Source organism: Mustelus asterias, chromosome 11 (genome assembly GCF_964213995.1).
Source record: "Mustelus asterias chromosome 11, sMusAst1.hap1.1, whole genome shotgun sequence".
Classification (NCBI taxonomy): domain Eukaryota; kingdom Metazoa; phylum Chordata; class Chondrichthyes; order Carcharhiniformes; family Triakidae; genus Mustelus; species Mustelus asterias.
This window is the reverse complement of record NC_135811.1, coordinates 796,735-815,060: the sequence shown is the minus strand read 5'-3', so window position 1 is coordinate 815,060 and position 18,326 is coordinate 796,735. Positions and strand designations below refer to the sequence as shown.

General features: G+C 45.3%; 1 protein-coding gene across 1 annotated transcript in view; it reads right to left on the bottom strand.

Moving 5' to 3' along the window:
• nt5c2a (5'-nucleotidase, cytosolic IIa) overlaps positions 1-18,326 on the bottom strand; it is a 143,564-nt gene continuing 125,238 nt past the window's right edge. Inside the window, exons 13-19 of the mRNA XM_078222973.1 lie at positions 17,628-17,735; positions 8,897-8,963; positions 6,925-7,095; positions 6,584-6,635; positions 6,190-6,250; positions 1,465-1,641; positions 1-1,057 (exon numbers count right to left, since the gene is read on the bottom strand). Coding sequence (XP_078079099.1) covers positions 809-1,057; positions 1,465-1,641; positions 6,190-6,250; positions 6,584-6,635; positions 6,925-7,095; positions 8,897-8,963; positions 17,628-17,735 — 885 coding nt within the window. The 3' untranslated portion in view covers positions 1-808. The remainder of the gene's footprint in view (positions 1,058-1,464; positions 1,642-6,189; positions 6,251-6,583; positions 6,636-6,924; positions 7,096-8,896; positions 8,964-17,627; positions 17,736-18,326) is intronic.

The window sequence follows — 18,326 nt, the reverse complement described above, 5'->3', positions numbered from 1 at the left end:
CTTGCACACATTCAAATTCCATAGCTTGGGATGAGCCCCCAAGCTGATAAAAATATGAGTAAAGCACGTCAGAACCAAAGGACGGATCATGAAAAACTCAGGTTAGGAGGAGCTTGAAAAACAACTTGTTGCTGGTGCTGTCAGAATCTTGGGCTGCATTAAGACAAAAACGGAGAGAAATCACAGGCTGAATTCTGCAATCGCTTCACTTTCAAATTCCCGGCTCGGGTCACTGTCTGTGTGGAGTTTGCACATTCTCCTCGTGTCTGCGTGGGTTTCCTCCGGGTGCTCTGGTTTCCTCCCACCGTCCAAAGATGTGCGGGTTAGGTTGATTGGCCAGGTTAAAAAATGCCCCTTAGAGTCCTGGGATGTGTAGATTAGAGGGTTTAGCGGGTAAATATGTGGGGGTAGGGCCTGGGTGGGATTGTGGTCGGTGCAGACTCGATGGGCCAAAGGGCCTCCTTCTGCACTGTAGGGTTTCTATGATTTAGTGAAACATCCAACAACACCGTCCCAGATGTAACACTTTATTCAGCTGAGTCTTCAATGTCCATAATTTCTTGTATTCAATGCAAATGTGATTAAAATTTATTTGCATAAATCACAAAAAAAACTGGGAAAAGTTTCGATATTTTGCTCTTTTCACAAATTTACAGGACTAAACCAAATCCTGTCCTTTGGAATCTGTTGAGTATTTCACAATAGTCTCTCCACTCTGAACCAGATCACTAATCTTCAACTGTACACACTTTAAACTGATTCTCACTTTCATGGGATGGGGGCAGGATTAAGGAGCTTCATTTTCTTGTTATTCTTCCTCCTCCTCCTCCTCCTCCTCTTCATCGTCATCTTCATCATGGCAGTGTGTAATTTCTTGTGGAGTTTGAGGGAAAAGATTGGGGGGTTTGATCTCACTGATTGACCGGGTCAGATGGTGTCGTTTGTACTCAGTGTCTTTAATATCCATCGAGCTTGTTGAGCGGTTGCGAGTTGCCATTGGAGACTCAACATCATTGATATCAACATGACTGTGCTCCACGGTCGATTCATGAGGCATCTGAAGAACAAAAGTGCAGTTCAGGGAACAGCCAGGAGGAAGGCGCAGGAAGAGAGAGAGAGTGCAAAGAAGAGATCAGACAGTGCATAATAGAAAGGCAGGGACAGAAAATGAGGTCAGGTACGTGAGTGAGTACGTGAGGAAAATGAGTGCAATGTACAAAGCAAGGGCAAAGATATAAGAATTCTTCCTTGATTCTCCTCCTTCTCAGCCCAGGTCACTGACAGAAAGTGCTATTTCCACGACCAGTTTGACTGAGATTAGCAGCATCAGCCCAAGTCTGAATGGCTCAATACTGCACTGGGCAGCACATCTAACACTGAGCTGTGTAGGAAGCCTGTCTTTAGTAAATGTGACAAGTCTGCAGGGAGAACAAACCAAGTTTTGATCAGATCTCATATACTCACCAAGACATGGGCGGCACGGAAGAGGTAACTGAAGGGGTAGTACAGGAGATTGATGAAGGAGGCTGCATATAGATCGGCATAACGCATCACCTGACTGGCAAAAAGTGTCTGACGGGAGCCACTGCGGAAAAGGCTCCCCATCATCCCATAGCACATGTCCATGTCGTGAGTGACTTTCTACAAAGAGGAAATACACAGCAGGGGTGAAAAAAAATAGCCTTAAAATCATCAATCTTCAGAGGTCAGGTACAGTGCAATGTACAAAGCAAGGGCAAAGATAGAAGAAACAAAAAAAGCACAACATTGGGGGAAAGGAGGGGAATTAAAGAGAGATTGGAGTGCGAGCGAGCTTTGCTCGGCAGTACTAGGGGTTGCTGTTACCAATCACAACCTGAAACAGTGACCAGAAGGTGAGACCCCAGTCTGGAGAATATAAAAGCTCATTGACTGGTACAACATGCTCAACATCACCCTTTCACCTCTTTCAACACCAACCAAAGCTGATTTAGAACGGGACTAACATTCTTGCGGGACGTTTTGCTAGTGCTGTTAAGATGAATTTAAACTAATTTGGTAAGGGAAAGGGACACAGACTGTTAGCAGAATAAGGGCACAGAATCATACAGCAAAACAAGTCAAATGGAATGCAGCTGCATTAAGTTTCAAGGGAGTAAGGCCAGGCTTGATAGCCTCTATTTTAATGCCAGGAGTATTGCAGGTAAAATGGATGAGTTGAGGGCAATGATTAATACATGTGTGATATGGTAGTCATCAGAGAGATATGGTTGATGGAAGGACACGATTGGCAACTCAACATTCCGGGATATAGAATCTTCAGGCAAGACGGGAGGAGATAAACGAGGAGGAGGCATTGCATTATCAGTAAGGAATCAGTTACTGCAGTAAGGAGAGATGATATCTTGGAGTGGGCATCAAATTAAGCTTTGTGGGTAGAGCTTAGGAATAAAAAAGGGGCAGCCACATTGTTAGGTGCTTATTATAGACCCCCAGATAGTCAGAGGGATATTGAGGAGCAAATCTGTGCTCAGTTTGTGGAGATGTGTAAAAACAATAATAAGGTTATTATATAAAGGTGATTTCAACATTAACTGGGATATGCACAACGTTAAGGGCTTAGATGGACTAAATTTCTTGAAATGTGTACAAGAGAACTTTCTATATCAATATGTGGAGGGTCCCACAAGGGAAGGAGCTGTGCTGGACCTGATTCTGGGGAATGAAGCCAGACAGGTGATTGGTGAGGGAGCATTTTAGCAATAGCGATCGCAACATGGTACAATTTAAGCTTGGTATGGACAAGGAAATAGCCAAGCTGCAAAACAAAGTTTTGGATTAGGGGAGAGCAGATTTTAGTAAAAGACAGAATCTGGTCAAGGTAGACTGGGAACAGCTACTAATGTGAAAATCTACAGAAGAGCAGTGGGGGGCATTCAAAAAGGAAATGGGGAGGGTGCAAGCCCAGCTTGTTCCCTCCAGGGTACCATGGATGATCAGAGGTATTTAGGATACATACAATGAGAAGGAAAAGAAAGGCTTTTAAAAAGTAAAGGGAGCAAATCAGTGGAGGCATGAATGAGGTATAGAAAGTGCAGGATGGAGCTTAAGAAAGCAATCAGAAATGTAATGAGGGGTTATGAGAAAGCTCTGGCTGGTAAAAGTAGGGAAAATCACAAGATATTCTATAAGTATATCAATGGGAAGAGGATAACCAGGAAAAGAATAGGGCCCATTAGGGAGCAAGGGGGAAATCTGTGGGTGGAGCCAGAGGACATTGGTAGAGTGTTGAATGAATACTTCACATCCGTCTTCACCCAAGAGAATGAGGACGATGGTGTGGAATTCAGGCAGAGAGACTGTGAGGTTCTTGAGCAAATTGAATGGGGAAGGACAAGGTATTGGAGGTGTAGGCAATCTTAAAAGTGGATAAATCTCCAGGTCCAGATGAATTGTGCCCTAGTCTGCTGTGGGAGGCAAGGGAGGAGATTGCAGGGGTTCTGACCCAAATTTTCAACTCCTCTCTGGCCACGAGGGAGGTGCCAGACGACTGGAGAACAGCTAATGTAGTTCCGCTATTTAAGAAGGGTTGTAGAGATAAACCAGGGAACTACAGACCAGTGAGTCTCACGTCAGTGGTAGGGAAACTATTAGAGAAACTTCTGAAGGAGAGCATCTATCTCCACTTGGAGAAGCAAAGCTTGATCAGGAATAGTCAGCATGGCTTTGTCAGAGGGAGGTCATGCCTAACAAATTTGATTGAATTTTTTGAGGAGGTGACCAGGTGTGTAGACGAGGGGAGTGCAGTCGATGTAGTTTATATGGATTTCAGCAAAGCCTTTGACAAAGTCCCACATGGGAGACTTGTAAAGAAGGTAAATTCACCTGGGATACAGGGTAATTTGAAAAAGTGGATTCAAAATTGGCTCAGTTGTAGGAGACAGAGGGTGATAACAGAAGGCTGCTTCAGTGACTAGAAGCCAGTGTCCAGTGACGTACCACAGGGATCCATGTTGGGCCCCCTATTATTTGTCATTTATATAAATAACATGACTACATGGGGGGTAGGATTAGTAAATTTGTGGATGATGCAAAGATTAGATGGGTGGTTAACAATGAGGCGGAGTGTCTTGTGCTACAAGATTATATAGACGGAATGGTCAAATGGGCAGATAAGTGGCAGATGGAATTTAACCCTGAAAAGTGTTCACTTTGGAAGGAGTAATTTGACAAGGAAGTAGTCAATGAAGGGTACAACATTAGGAAGTTCTGTGGAACCGTGACCTTGGCGTGTTTGTCCACAGATCTCGGAAAGCAGAAGGGCATGTTAGTAGGGTGGTGAAAAGGCATATGGGACACTTGCCTTTATCAATCGAGGCATAGATTACAAAAGCTGGGAAGTCACGTTGGAGTTGTATAGAACTTTGGTGAGGCCACAGTTGGAGCACTGCGTGCAGTTCTGGTTGTCACATTATAGGAAGGATGTGACTGCACTGGAGAGGGTTCAGAGGAGATTCACCAGGATGCTGCCTGGGATGGAACATTTAAGTTATGAAGAGAGGTTGTGTAGGCTTGGGTTGTTTTCATTGGAGCAGAGAAGACTGAGGGGGCAACCTGATGGAGGTGTACAAGATTATGAGGGACATGGACAGAGTGGATAAGGAGTAGCTGTAACCCTTAGTTGAAGGGTCAGTCACGAGGGGACATGGGTTCAAGGTGAGGGGCAGTAGGTTTAAGGGTGACGTGAGGAAAAACCTTTTTACCCAGAGGGCGGTGATGGTCTGGAATGCGCTGCCTGGGAGGGTGGTAGAGGCGGGTTGCCTCACATTCTTTAAAAAGTATCTGGATGAGCACTTAGCACATCATAACATTCAGGGCTATGGGCCAAGTGCTGGCAGATGGGATTAGGTGGGAGGTCAGTTGTTTCTAATGTGTCGGTGCGGACTCGATGGGCCGAAAGGCCTCTCCTGCACTGTATAATTCTATGATTAATCGATCTCTCAAAAGGTCCATTTAGAGCACTAAGTATTTCTTGGAAAACAGTCACATTCAAACAACAAATCATTCAGAAAAATTAATTCAGAAATACTTAAATTATGAAGATAAGCTAGTACAAGACTATCTGCAGCAGTTTATTCCCACCTTGTCTGCGATGACGTACGTGATTATGGATATTCGAGCAGAGCGCAAGAGGAACAGATTCAACAATCAGCAAATCACTACACCCAGAGCAGTGGAACTTCAGAAACATCACACTGGAGGGTGCAGAGTGTGAATCACTCGCTGTACTCTCTATGGTCTGTAATGTACTCAGTCAACCACGCGCGCACACACACTGGCAGGGAAACGAGGGACTCTGGCTGGGGAGTGACCAAGTTCAGAACAGTGTTCAGGGTACATAATCCATTAGGAAGTAATAACACTGGGAGGATGAGGAAGATTCTCGTGCAGAACATGAGAGATAAAAAAGTTAACAAAATAAGACTCCATAGCTAGCAATAACGGTGATAAGACCTGTACCTAAGCCAGACAGGCAGAGAACAAGAAGTCAAATGGAATATCTGGCTGCATAAGTACTGAAAGTGTGGGGCTTTCAGTTTATTGGATGTTGGAACAGGAGGTGGGAGCACAGGAATCGAACTGGCACCAAGAATGGAGAAAGTGGCAAAATACAGAGCTGCAGGGAAACTGAACAGGAGTCAATGGGAAAGGGTTGCTTTGTGGAAATCCACCTCAGGACAGAAATAATTCATCCAAACATTGTTCAGTCTCACTTACAATAGTGTGCAGTTTCTGTTTATTATGGAGAGTGTACAGTATAGATTCAACCAGATGATGCCAGCGATGGGAAACTGTAGTGATGGGATAGTCCAAGAGAGGTGGAGAAATATAAGCAAGAGCTAATGATGAGAGATGGGAGAGAGAGAGAATAAGTGGATGATGAATTGGAAATCATGAGGGAGTATGACAGGGGAGTGTAGTGTAGGAAGTACAGCTTGTGTGAGTGAAACAGCAAAGAGGAAAGTAGGTCAGTGGGAGCCTGTAAGAGAGGGGCTGATGACAATGTAACCACTCACACCAGGAATTATTGAGAATACTAATTATACTCCAAGTCTTTGGGAATTTATGGACCCATAGTTTAATTCTCAAAGCCTTTTACCAATCAGAGACCGGCTCCTATACAAACAGTGTAGATGGCTTGGGCCTCACCTTAATCCGTCTCTGAATGGCACTGATATCCGGCCTTTCATTACTGCTGCTATCCAGGTGCCTGAGCAGAAGGAACAAACAAAGATTAGTAAATTGACAAAGAGGTAACATTATATAATTATGGACAAGAAATTTTAATAGTAAAAAGTTTGAGTGATCTATATATAGAATAGCAGATAGCCAGAAGTGACTTCCAGACTAGAATCTAATCAAGGGGTCCAGTTAACTAACATTCAAAACCCAACTAAATCTCTCAGCTACCCTGCAATCATTGTATGTAACTATTCACTTTCATAGTTAATGCAAGCTAATGAGCTGGTTAAAGTTTTCAGTAACCTGGTTTAATTACCCCACTATTTTGAATTCATCACTAAAAGATCTTGTTGATACTCACTTGTACAGTTCGGCTAGAAACACATCCAGACTCTGCAACTCCTCAAACAAAACTGGAAAAGAAGGAAAGGCACTTTGCTGTGATACAAAAAACACACAGACTGTGATACAGGGGAGTGTGTGGGAGTGAGATACTGACCCTTGGGCACACAAATATTGGTCTAGGTAAGGAGTGAGAGGGAGCTCAGTGCCCTAAGCTCCAACATGGGGTCACTGGCCCAAGGAAAGAAAACTGGAGCAGGAACAGACACTGGGTGAGGGCTTCCTGGCATCTGGCTGCCATAAAATATCTAAGGAGTGTAAACAACAGTTAATACTCATCAGTCTGTGTTGTGTTCTTACTGTTCTTGTCAGTCCAGACATGCAGCTCTTGTGCAAGTTCAGGGATGACCAGGAATGTTCTCCAGCCCTGCCGTTTCTTCGATTTCAGAATGTCACCAAAGATGTGGTCACCAATGTACAAAATGTCTTTGCCTTTTGCTCCCAACAGGTCACCCATAATATCCGAGGAACCTGAAAAACAGCCCCCAAAAATCATGTGGCTTTCTAACTTTCACCTTTAGGCTTCATGCTAACATTGCCGCAAGTCCTCGGTTTAAGTTGTGGTTGTGTTCCTGGAAATTACTACTTTGAAATGAAACAACTCATACGAATCAATGTTAAAGCCGGAGTCCGGTTCCATTGGTCAATTCTCAACCTCACAGGTTGAAGTACTGTACCACATGAATGCAGCACTGTGCATTGAGCTGAAATAATTTGAGAAATAAAATAAATCACCAAAGTACAAAATAATTTCTTTATAAATTCAAATTATTTAAAACCATGTAGCCTCAAGACGTTGTAAAACATCCAGTTTCACTGCCATGCTGATTGCTTTTCTTACTTTCTCCGCAGCAGCAGACATACGACCAGCCCCGACTGGTGGTTTCTGACTCACGTTTAAAAGTCTCACCCACAGCAGGTACCCCTGAGCCTCCAAAATTTAAATCAAATTTAAATCCCACTTCCTGCTTGAAAGGAACAATTCTGGCTTTGGATTCATAGAATTCATAGAAACCCTACAGTGCAGAAAGAGGCCATTTGGCCCATCGGGTCTGCACCGACCACAATCCCACCCAGGCCCTACCCCCATATCCCTACACATTTACCCACTAATCCCTCTAACTTACACATCCCAGGACACTAAGGGGCAATTTAGCATGGCCAATCAACCTAACCTGCACATCTTTGGACTGTGGGAGGAAACCAGAGCACCCGGAGGAAACCCACGCAGACACGAGGAGAATGTGCAAACTCCACACAGACAGTGACCCGAGCCGAGAATCGAACCCAGGTCCCTGGAGCTGTGAAGCAGCAGTGCTAACCACTGTGCTACCGTGCCGCCCTGACTGAGTTAAAAAAGAAATTAGTACAAAGAACATCCTTAACGCTGGCACTGATCACAGGACTGGATGTTACATCAAGTGAGCTGATGCACAAGGATGCTTGCTGCATGATGACAATGGGTGGCAGTGAATCACAAGCCAATGGAGATGGACAACAATAAAGACTGGCATTGATAAAGGTGATGCCGCAAAACAACTCTAAAATGGAGTTGCAACTTAAACCAGGGAAATTGGACCGAAAACAATAGAACTTTAAAATGAAGCAACTTAAAACCAGGACTTACCGTATTGGATTTAGCAGACTTGAATCCCCTAGTATTTTCAACAATTCTGAGTCCCCTGAGGAGACATAACGATGGTACCAATTCCCAGGACAACTTTCCAAAATTACCAAAGTTCAAATACAAACCAGCTCCTCAGAGTGTCTGGACAAAGTATCTGACTCCAACACCCTTGGACAGCTTCAGCCCCAACAACCCACTCCACTGGCCTGCCACCCTCAGCCCGCACTCCATTTCTTCAAAGATCTTTTTAAAATCTCAATACAAGCACTTACGGTGATAATAACCACCTCATGGTTCCAATCCACTGGACTGGTCACCCTCCTGCACCACTACCAACACTTCCCAAACCCATCCATAAACCATCTTCCCCATCCTTGACTGGGATACGGTTCCCCCTAGGACTACTGGCCCTTACACTCGCTCACACACCAGGACAGTCTTTTGGGAGACAGGGAAGTAAAAGTGACTTTGAGAGTCATCAAACTCTGGCCAGGTGGAGTCCTGCCCATATTAGCAGGACACAGGCGGTGTAAATGTAGGGACTAATGAACTCTTATTCCCCCCAGTCCCTTACAGTGAGTATATCAAAGTCAGGCAACAGGTTGCCAATGGATGGAAAGTGAGAACAAAATGCTGGTTACTCACCACCTGAATATACAATCCCGTGCTGGAGGGGTCCTGTGTGTGTCCCAATCTTCAGGTGGCCAGTTGCCTATACAAAAAAAATGAAATGCACTTAATACATGTTGGAGGTCTCTATCTGCACACCCTCCAGACCACCAATACCCTTCCTACAATCCCCTCCTCCAGACTAGAAACCCCATTGTTATTAGAATAAAATGTAGATACCCTCCTGTAACTAACCTAACTTATCAGAGAGTGTCAGAGCAGTGGGAGATCAGACTCTCATCCTGTCTCCACATCTGGTGGATTCAGTCAGTTTCACCTTATCATCACATAGCCTCATTCGGTACAGCAGTACATTTTTATATATTTAGTAAGGATGTGCGCAAGACTGCATAGGATATATCAAAGGAGGATAATAAACAGATTTCAGAGGGACGTGACAACCAAAACAGTTTACTGCTTAAGGGTGGGAAGGGTGAGAGGCAATATAAACAAAATGATGCCGTATTAATGACATCCGAGGCACAACAATCTTCAGCTGCTTCATCAATGACCTTCCCTCCATTGTAAGATCAGAAGTGGGGATGTTCACTGATGATTGCACAATGTTCAGCACCATTCACCACTCCTCAGATACTGAAGTAGTCCATGTTCAAATGCAGCAAGACCTGGACAATATCCAGGCTTGGACTGACAAGTGACGACGAACATTCATGCCACATAAATGCCAGGCAATGACCATCCCCAGTAAGAGAGGATCTAATCATCACCCCTTGACATTCAATGGCATTACCATCGCTGAATCCCCCATTATCAGCATCCTGGGGATTACCATTAATCAGAAACCGGACTGGACTGGACTCGCCATATAAACACTGTGGCTACAAGAGCAGGTCAGAGGCTGAGGATTCCACAGTGAGTAACTCACCACCGGACTCCCCAAAGCCTGTCCACCATCTACAAGGCACAAGTTAGGAGTGTGGTGGAATACTCCCCACTTGCCTGGATGGGTGCAGCTACAACAACACTGAAGAAACATAGAACAGTACAGCACAAAACAGGCCCTTCGGCCCACGATGTTGTGCCGAGCTTTATCTGAAACCAAGATCAAGCTATCCCACTCCCTATCATCCTGGTGTGCTCCATGTGCCTATCCAATAACCGCTTAAATGTTCCTAAAGTGTCTGACTCCACTATCACTGCAGGCAGTCCATTCCACACCCCAACCACTCTCTGCGTAAAGAACCTACCTCTGATATCCTTCCTATATCTCCCACCACGAACCCTATAGTTATGCCCCCTTGTAATAGCTCCATCCACCCGAGGAAATAGTCTTTGAACGTTCACTCTATCTATCCCCTTCATCATTTTACGGTCTATAATTACCAGGGTCATTTCTATAAAGTCTCCCCTCAGCCTCCTCCGCTCCAGAGAGAACAGACCTAGCTCCCTCAACCTTTCTTCATAAGACCTACCCTCCAAACCAGGCAGCATCCTGGTAAATCTCCTCTGCACTCTTTCCAGCGCTTCCACATCCTTCTTATAGTGAGGTGACCAGAACTGCACACAATATTCCAAATGTGGTCTCACCAAGGTCCTGTACAGTTGCAGCATAACCCCACGGCTCTTAAACTCCAACCCCCTGTTAATAAAAGCTAACACACTATAGGCCTTCTTCACAGCTCTATCCACTTGAGTGGCAACCTTCAGAGATCTGTGGATATGGACCCCAAGATCTCTGTTCCTCCACAGTCTTCAGAACCCTACCTTTTACCCTGTAATCCACATTTAAATTAGTCCTACCAAAATGAATCACCTCACATTTATCAGGATTAAACTCCATTTGCCATTTTTCAGCCCAGCTTTGCATCCTATCTATGTCTCTTTGCAGCCTACAACAACCCTCCACCTCATCCACTACTCCACCAATCTTGGTGTAATCAGCAAATTAACTGATCCACCCTTCAGCCCCCTCCTCTAAGTCATTAATAAAAATCACAAAGAGCAGAGGACCAAGCACTGATCCCTGTGGCACTCCGCTAACAACCTGCCTCCAATCCGAAAATTTTCCATCCACCACCACCCTCTGTCTTCGATCAGACAGCCAGTTACCTATCCAATCGGCCAACTTTCCCTCTATCCCACACCTCCTCACTTTCATCATAAGCTGACCATGGGGGACCTTATCAAACGCCTTACTAAAATCCATGTATCTCACATCAACTGCCCTACCTTCATCAACACACTTAGTTACCTCCTCAAAAAATTCTATCAAATTTGTGAGGCACGACTTGCCCTTCACGAATCCGTGTTGACTATCCCGGATTAATCCGCATCTTTCTAAATGGTCGTAAATCCCATCCCTAAGGACCTTTCAATTTACCAACCACCGAAGTAAGACTAACCGGTCTATAATTACCAGGGTCATTTCTATTCCCTTTCTTAAACAGAGGAACAACATTCGCCATTCTCCAGTCCTCTGGCACCATCCCCGTGGACAGCGAGGACCCAAAGATCAAAGCCAAAGGCTCTGCAATCTCATCCCTTGTCTCCCAAAGAATCCTAGGATATATTTCATCAGGCCCAGGGGACTTATCGACCTTCAGATTATTCAAAACTGCCAGGACATCCTCCCTCCGAACATCTATTTCCTCCAGCCTATTAGCCTGTAACACCTTCTCTTCCTCAAAAACATGGCCCCTCTCCTTGGTGAACACTGAAGAAAAGTATTCATTCATCACCTCGCCTATCTCTGCTGACTCCGTACACAAGTTCCCACTACTGTCCTTGACCGGCCCTAACCTCACCCTGGTCATTCTTTTATTCCTCACATAAGAGTAAAAAGCCTTGGGGTTTTCCTTGATCCGACCCGCCAAGAACTTCTCATGTCCCCTCCTAGCTCTCCTAAGCCCCTTTTTCAGCTCATTCCTTGCTAACTTGTAACCCTCAATCGAGCCACCTGAACCTTTTTTCCTCATCCCTACATAAGCTTCCCTCTTCCTTTTCACAAGACATTCCGCCTCTTTCGTGAACCATGGTTCCCTCACTCGGCCATTTCCTCCCTGCCTGACAGGGACATACCTATCAAGGACACCCAGTATTTGTTCCTTGAAAAAGTTCCACTTTTCATTAGTTCCTTTCCCTGACAGTTTCTGTTCCCAACTTATGCCCCCTAATTCTTGCCTAATTGCATCATAATTACCTCTCCCCCAATTGTAAACCTTGCCCTGCCGTACGGCCCTATCCCTCTCCATTGCAATAACAAAAGACACCGAATTGTGGTCACTATCTCCAAAGTGCTCTCCCACAACCAAATCTAACACTTGGCCCGGTTCATTTCCCAGTACCAAATCCAATGTGGCCTCACCTCTTGTCGGCCTATCCACATATTGTGTCAGGAAACCCTCCTGCACACACTGCACAAAAACTGCCCCATCCGAACTGTTTGACCTACAAAGGTTCCAATCAATATTTGGAAAGTTAAAGTCCCCCATGACAACTACCCTGTGACCCCCACACATATCCATAATCTGCTTAGCAATTTCTTCCTCCACATCTCTATTACTATTTGGGGGCCTATAGTAAACTCCTAACAACGTGACTGCTCCTTTCCTATTTCTAACCTCAGCCCATATTACCTCAGTGTGCAGATCCCTCTCGAAGTGCCTTTCCGCAGCCGTTAAACTATCCTTGATTAACAATGCCACTCCTCCACCTCTTTTACCAGCTTCCCTACACTTACTGAAACATCTATACCCCGGAACGTCCAACAACCATTCCTGTCCTTGTTCTACCCACGTCTCCGTAATGGCCACAACATCGTAGTCCCAAGTACCAATCCACGCCCCAAGTTCATCTACCTTGTTCCGGATGCTCCTTGCATTGAAGTAGACACACTTCAACCCACCTTCCTGTCTACCGGTACCCACCCTTGACCCTGATACCTTCCCCAATACCTCACCACCCTCACTGACCTCTGGACTACAACTCCTTTTCCCACTCCCCTGACAAATTAGTTTAAACCCCCCTGAAGAGCCGTAACAAATTTCCCTCCTAGGATATTGGTGCCCCTCTGGTTCAGGTGCACCCCGTCCTGTTTGTACAGGTCCCACCTTCCCCAGAATGTGTTCCAATTATCCACGTATCTGAAACCCTCCCTCCTACACCATCCCTGCAACCACATGTTTAACTGAACTCTCTCCCTGTTCCTCAACTCGCTATCACGTGGCACCGGCAACGTACCAGAGATGACCACATGTTTTGTCTTGGCTCTCAGCTTCCAGCCCAGCTCCAGAAATTCCTGCTTTAAATCCCCGTCCCTTCTCTTACCTATGTCGTTGGTACCAATGTGTATCACGACTTGTGACTGTTTCCCCTCCTCCTTCAGAATCCGGAAAACATGGTCTGAGACTTCACGGACCTTGGCATCCGGTAGGCAACATACCATCCGTGAGTCTCTTTTGCTGCCACAGAACCTCCTATCTATCCCTCTAACTAACGAGTCCCCAATAACTATTGCCCTCCCGCTCTGCCCCTTACCCTCCCGAGCCACAGAGACGGACACAGTGCTGGAGATCCTCTCACTACGGCTCACCACTGGTATGTCGTCCCCCTCAACCGTATCCAAAGCGGAATACTTGTTGCTAAGGGGAACGACCACAGGGGATCCCTGCACGGACTGCTTCCTCCCAGCCCCTCTCATCGTCACCCATCTGTTTTCATTCCTCAGAGTAACTGTATTCCTAATGCTTCTGTCTATGGCCACCTCTGCGTCCCTAATGATCCTAAGTTCATCCAACTCCAGCTCCAGTTCCCTAACACGGTTTTGGAGGAGCTGCAGATGGGTGCACTTCCCACAGGTGTAATCAGCAGGGACACTGTCGTCGTCCCTCACCTCAAACATAGTGCAAGAGGAACATTGCACTGCCTGCACACCCATCCCCTCTAGATATCTTGCCAGTACCAGGTAGAAACAGCAAAAATGAATTAAACTCTACCCTGCTCGCCCTTTCTGCCTAAGCCCTGTGAGCCAAAGCCTTATAGCTCACACTCTGCTTCCCACAAGCCCTGTGAGCCAAAGCCTTATAGCTCACACTCTGCTTCCCACAAGTCCTGTGAGCCAAAGCCCTTATAGCTCACACTCTGCTTCCCACGCACTCCACTGCCCGCTCCCGAGGCTGCCCGCTGTATACTGCAGCCTACCTTTTATACTTTGCGCGCTTAAAAAAACCCTTCCCAGACTCCTTAGCAGCCCACTTCCAGTTTTCACTTTAAACTTAAGAAAAATACTACTACAAAAGTAAAGGCCAAAAAAAACCACACACTAGCTGACTAATTAAATAAATAAATAATTCAACCAATCTCTCACCAGCACTCCTGCCTCCAACGTGACACCATCCAGGACAAAGCAGCCCGCTTGATTGATATCACATCCACAAACATTCAATCTCTCCAACACCGACGCTCAGTAGCAGCTGTGGGTACCATCTACAAGAGGCACTGCAGGAACTCACCAAGGTTCCTTAGGCAGCACCTTCCAAACCCATGACCACTACCATCTAAAAGGACAAAGAGCAGCAGATACATGGGAACATCACCACCTGCAAGTTCCCCTCCAAGTCACTCACTATCCTGACTTGGAAATATATTGCCATTCCTTCACTGTTGCTGGGTCAAAGTCCAGGAACTCCCTCCCTAACAGCAGTGTGTGTGTGCCTACGCCACATGGACTACAGTTTCAAGAAGGCAGCTCACCACCACCTTCTCGAGGGCAATTAGGGATGGGCAATAAATGTTGACCACATTCCATGAAAGAAGAATCATGGAGGGCAAGTTGAGGTAGAGGGAGCAGAGTGAATGTCCACAAATTCAGACCCATGGCAATGTGAATGACCAACAACCACAGTCTGAAACAGAGAGAGATAAACACAACGTTCCATTGACTTTTCATCAGATTTGACAAACCTTTAAAATCATGAAAGGTTTTGAAAAGCGTAATTAATGAGAAACTGTTTCTAGTGACTGTCAGAGCCGGTAACTAAAAGTTACAGATTTAAGCCTTTTAGCAAAATAACCAGAGACACAATAAGGGAAAAAGGTTTTGTACAATGAGGCTGGCACAGGCACGCTGGCCGCTTGTGTTGTATTACTCAAATTCCAAGAGAAAGCCAGTGTCTTCCAGCAGCCTTTCAGGCATTGCATTCCCAGTCACCACAACTCACTGCACAAGACAAATACTCTTCATCTCCCCCGCCCCCCCCCCGATTCTTCTATCAATTATCTTAAATTAATGTCCTTTGGTTACGGTCTCTCCTGTCAGTGGAAACAGTTTCTTCTTTGAGCACCTCTCAAATCCACCTTTAACTTTCTTTATTCTGAGGACAGTTATTCCAACCTCAGGGTGAGGTGCCTGAAGATTGGAGAGTGGCAAATGTTGTGCCCTTGTTTAAAAAGGGCTGCAGGGAAAAGCCTGGGAACTACAGGCCGGTGAGCCTCACATCTGTGCTGGGTAAATTGTTGGACTGTATTTTGAGAGACAGGATCTACAGACATTTGGAGACGCAAGGACTGATTAGGGACAGAGTGGAAAATCATGTCTCACAAATTTGATTGAGTTTTTTGAAGGGGTAACCAAGAAGGTAGATGAGGGCAGTGCAGTTGATGTTGTCTACGTGGACTTTAGCAAGGCCTTTGACAAGATACCGCATGGTAGGTTGTTGCATAAGGTTAAATCTCACGGGATCCAGGGTGAGGTATCTAAATGGATACAAAATTGGCTTCTTGACAGAAGCCAGAGAGGGTGGTTGTAGAGAGTTGTTTTTCAAACTGGAGGCCTGTGACCAGCGGTGTGCCTCAGGGATCAGTGCTGGGTCCACTGTTATTTGTCATTTATATTAATGATTTGGATGAGAATATAGGGGGCATGGTTAGTAAGTTTGCAGATGATACCAAGATTGATGGCATGGAGGACAGTGAGGAAGGTTATCTCCAATTGCAGCGGGAACTTGATCAATTGGGCCAGTGGGCTGACGAATGGCAGATGGAGTTTAATTTAGACAAATGCAAGGTAATGCATTTTGGTAGATTGAACCAGGGCAGGACTTACTCAGTTAATGGTAGGGCATTGGGGAGAGTTACAGAACAAAGAGATCTAGGGGTACATGTTCATAGCTCCTTGAAAGTGGAGTCACAGGTGGACAGAGTGGTGAAGAAAGCATTCGGCATGCTTGGTTTCATCGGTCAGAACATTGAATTCAGGAGTTGAGACGTCTTGTTGAAGTTGTACAAGACATTGGTAAGGCCACACTTGGAATACTGTGTGCAATTCTGGTCACCCTATTATAGAAAGGATATTGTTAAACTAGAAAGAGTGCAGAAAAGATTTACTAGGATGCTACTGGGACTTGATGGATTGAGTTATAAGGAGAGGCTGGATAGACTGGGACTTTTTTCTCTGGAGCGTAGGAGGCTGAGGGGTGACCTTATAGAGGTCTATAAAATAATGAGGGGCATAGACAAGGTAGATAGTCAATATCTTTTCCCAAAGGTAGGGGAGTCTAAAACTAGAGGGCATAGGTTTAAGGTGAGAGGGGAGAGATACAAAAGTGTCCAGGGGGGCAATTTGTTCACACAGAGGGTGGTGAGTGTCTGGAACAAGCTGCCAGAGGTAGAAGTAGAGGCAGGTACAATTTTATCTTTTAAAAAGCATTTAGTTACATGGGTACAATGGGTGTAGAAGGATATGGGCCAAATGTGGGCAATTGGGATTAGTTTAGGGGTTTTTAAAAAAAGAATAAGGGCGGCATAGACAAGTTGGGCCGAAGGGCCTGTTTCCATGCTGTAAACCTCTATGACTCTCCGGTTGCTCCCTCATCCCTGACACTATTCTGGTAAATCTACTTTACATCTAAGTGTAGGGCCCAGAATTAAATATTCCAGCTCAGGGCTAATCTCTATGTTTTATAAACACATGGAGGACATTCTGCCCCTTGAGTCTGTTCTATATTCAGTGAAATCATGTCTCACTTGTTTCCCACCCCTCACATGCCTACACCCACCTCCACACAGCCACCCTATCCCTTCCACTGACAAAAATCTTCCAATCTCAGATTTAAAATGTTATTTATTGAGCGTCAAGTGCTGCCTTCAGTAGAGAGTTCCACCTCTCTACCATCCTCATTCCCACTCGTGAAAGGTTTTGCTCTAATGTTTAGACTATGCCCCTTAGCCCTAGACCAGCAGAAGTAGCTTCTCTCTATCTATCCTATCTGCTGCCCTTAAAATCTTGAAAGTTTTAATCAAATTGTCCCTTGACCTTCAAAGCTCCAGGGAATGCAACCCTAGTTCCTGTCATTCTTTCTTGAAACATAACCCATGGAGTCCAGGCATCATTCTGGTTAATCCTCCCAACAGTGTGGGACCCAGAACCGTTCCTAGTAATGACAGGTGTGGTCTAATCCTGGCTTTATATAGCTGCAGCATGACTTCTACCCTTGGATTCTAATCCCCCAGATGTAGAGGCAGCACTCCATTAGCCCTTTTGACTATTTTCTACATTTGTTAAAGATGTTTTAATGATCCGTGTGTCCAGAGCTATTTGGTCATCCACTGATTCTAACTTTTCACCATTTAGAAAGTAGCCTGTTCAATCCTCCTTAGGTCCAAAGACAATGACACCGAAATCCATTTAATTCACTCTCAATCCAAAATGAAGATTCGAGATTGAATCTCAATCTCGAATCATACTCACTTTGTCCACTTGTCGCAGAACTGTCCCCTCACTGAAGAACAGCGGCTTCCGAGCATCAACTACAACCAGGTCAAAGTATGACTGCCAGGGACGGTGAGCAGTTCCAGGCTACAGTAAAACAAAACATGTTAACAAGAGTTCCAAACATTCAGAACTATTATCACAGGTCACAATCTACACTCCATATCTAAAAAGCAAGCAGAGTAACAGATACCCGAGATCACATACAAAATAAGAAGTCTCACAACACCAGGTTAAAGTCCAACAGGTTTATTTGGACTTTAACCTGGTGTTGAGACTTCTGGTGCCCACCCCAGTCCAACGCTGGCAACTCCACATCACACACAAAATACCAGGGAAATAGCTCACTAAAGGTAACTTGCTTTAGTGAAACTGGAGTCACATCAGGACAGAGTGCCTGAGAGACTGACAGAGCACGAGACTAACAGGCAAAGAAAGAAAAAGAGAGAGAGAGAAATACAAACACAGTCAGAGATGCAACACAGAGAAAGAGCAATGAGACGGAGACACCACTGGGGTGCACAATGGCACTAGAGAGTTTGCAGACACATGTGAAAGAGGAAGACAGCAGAGTTGGACACGGGCAAGCAAGAGACAGCCAGGGTGAGAATCCTTATTTATTGTCCATCCCTAATAACCCCGAGTGACTTTCAAGAGTCAACCACAATACTGTGGATC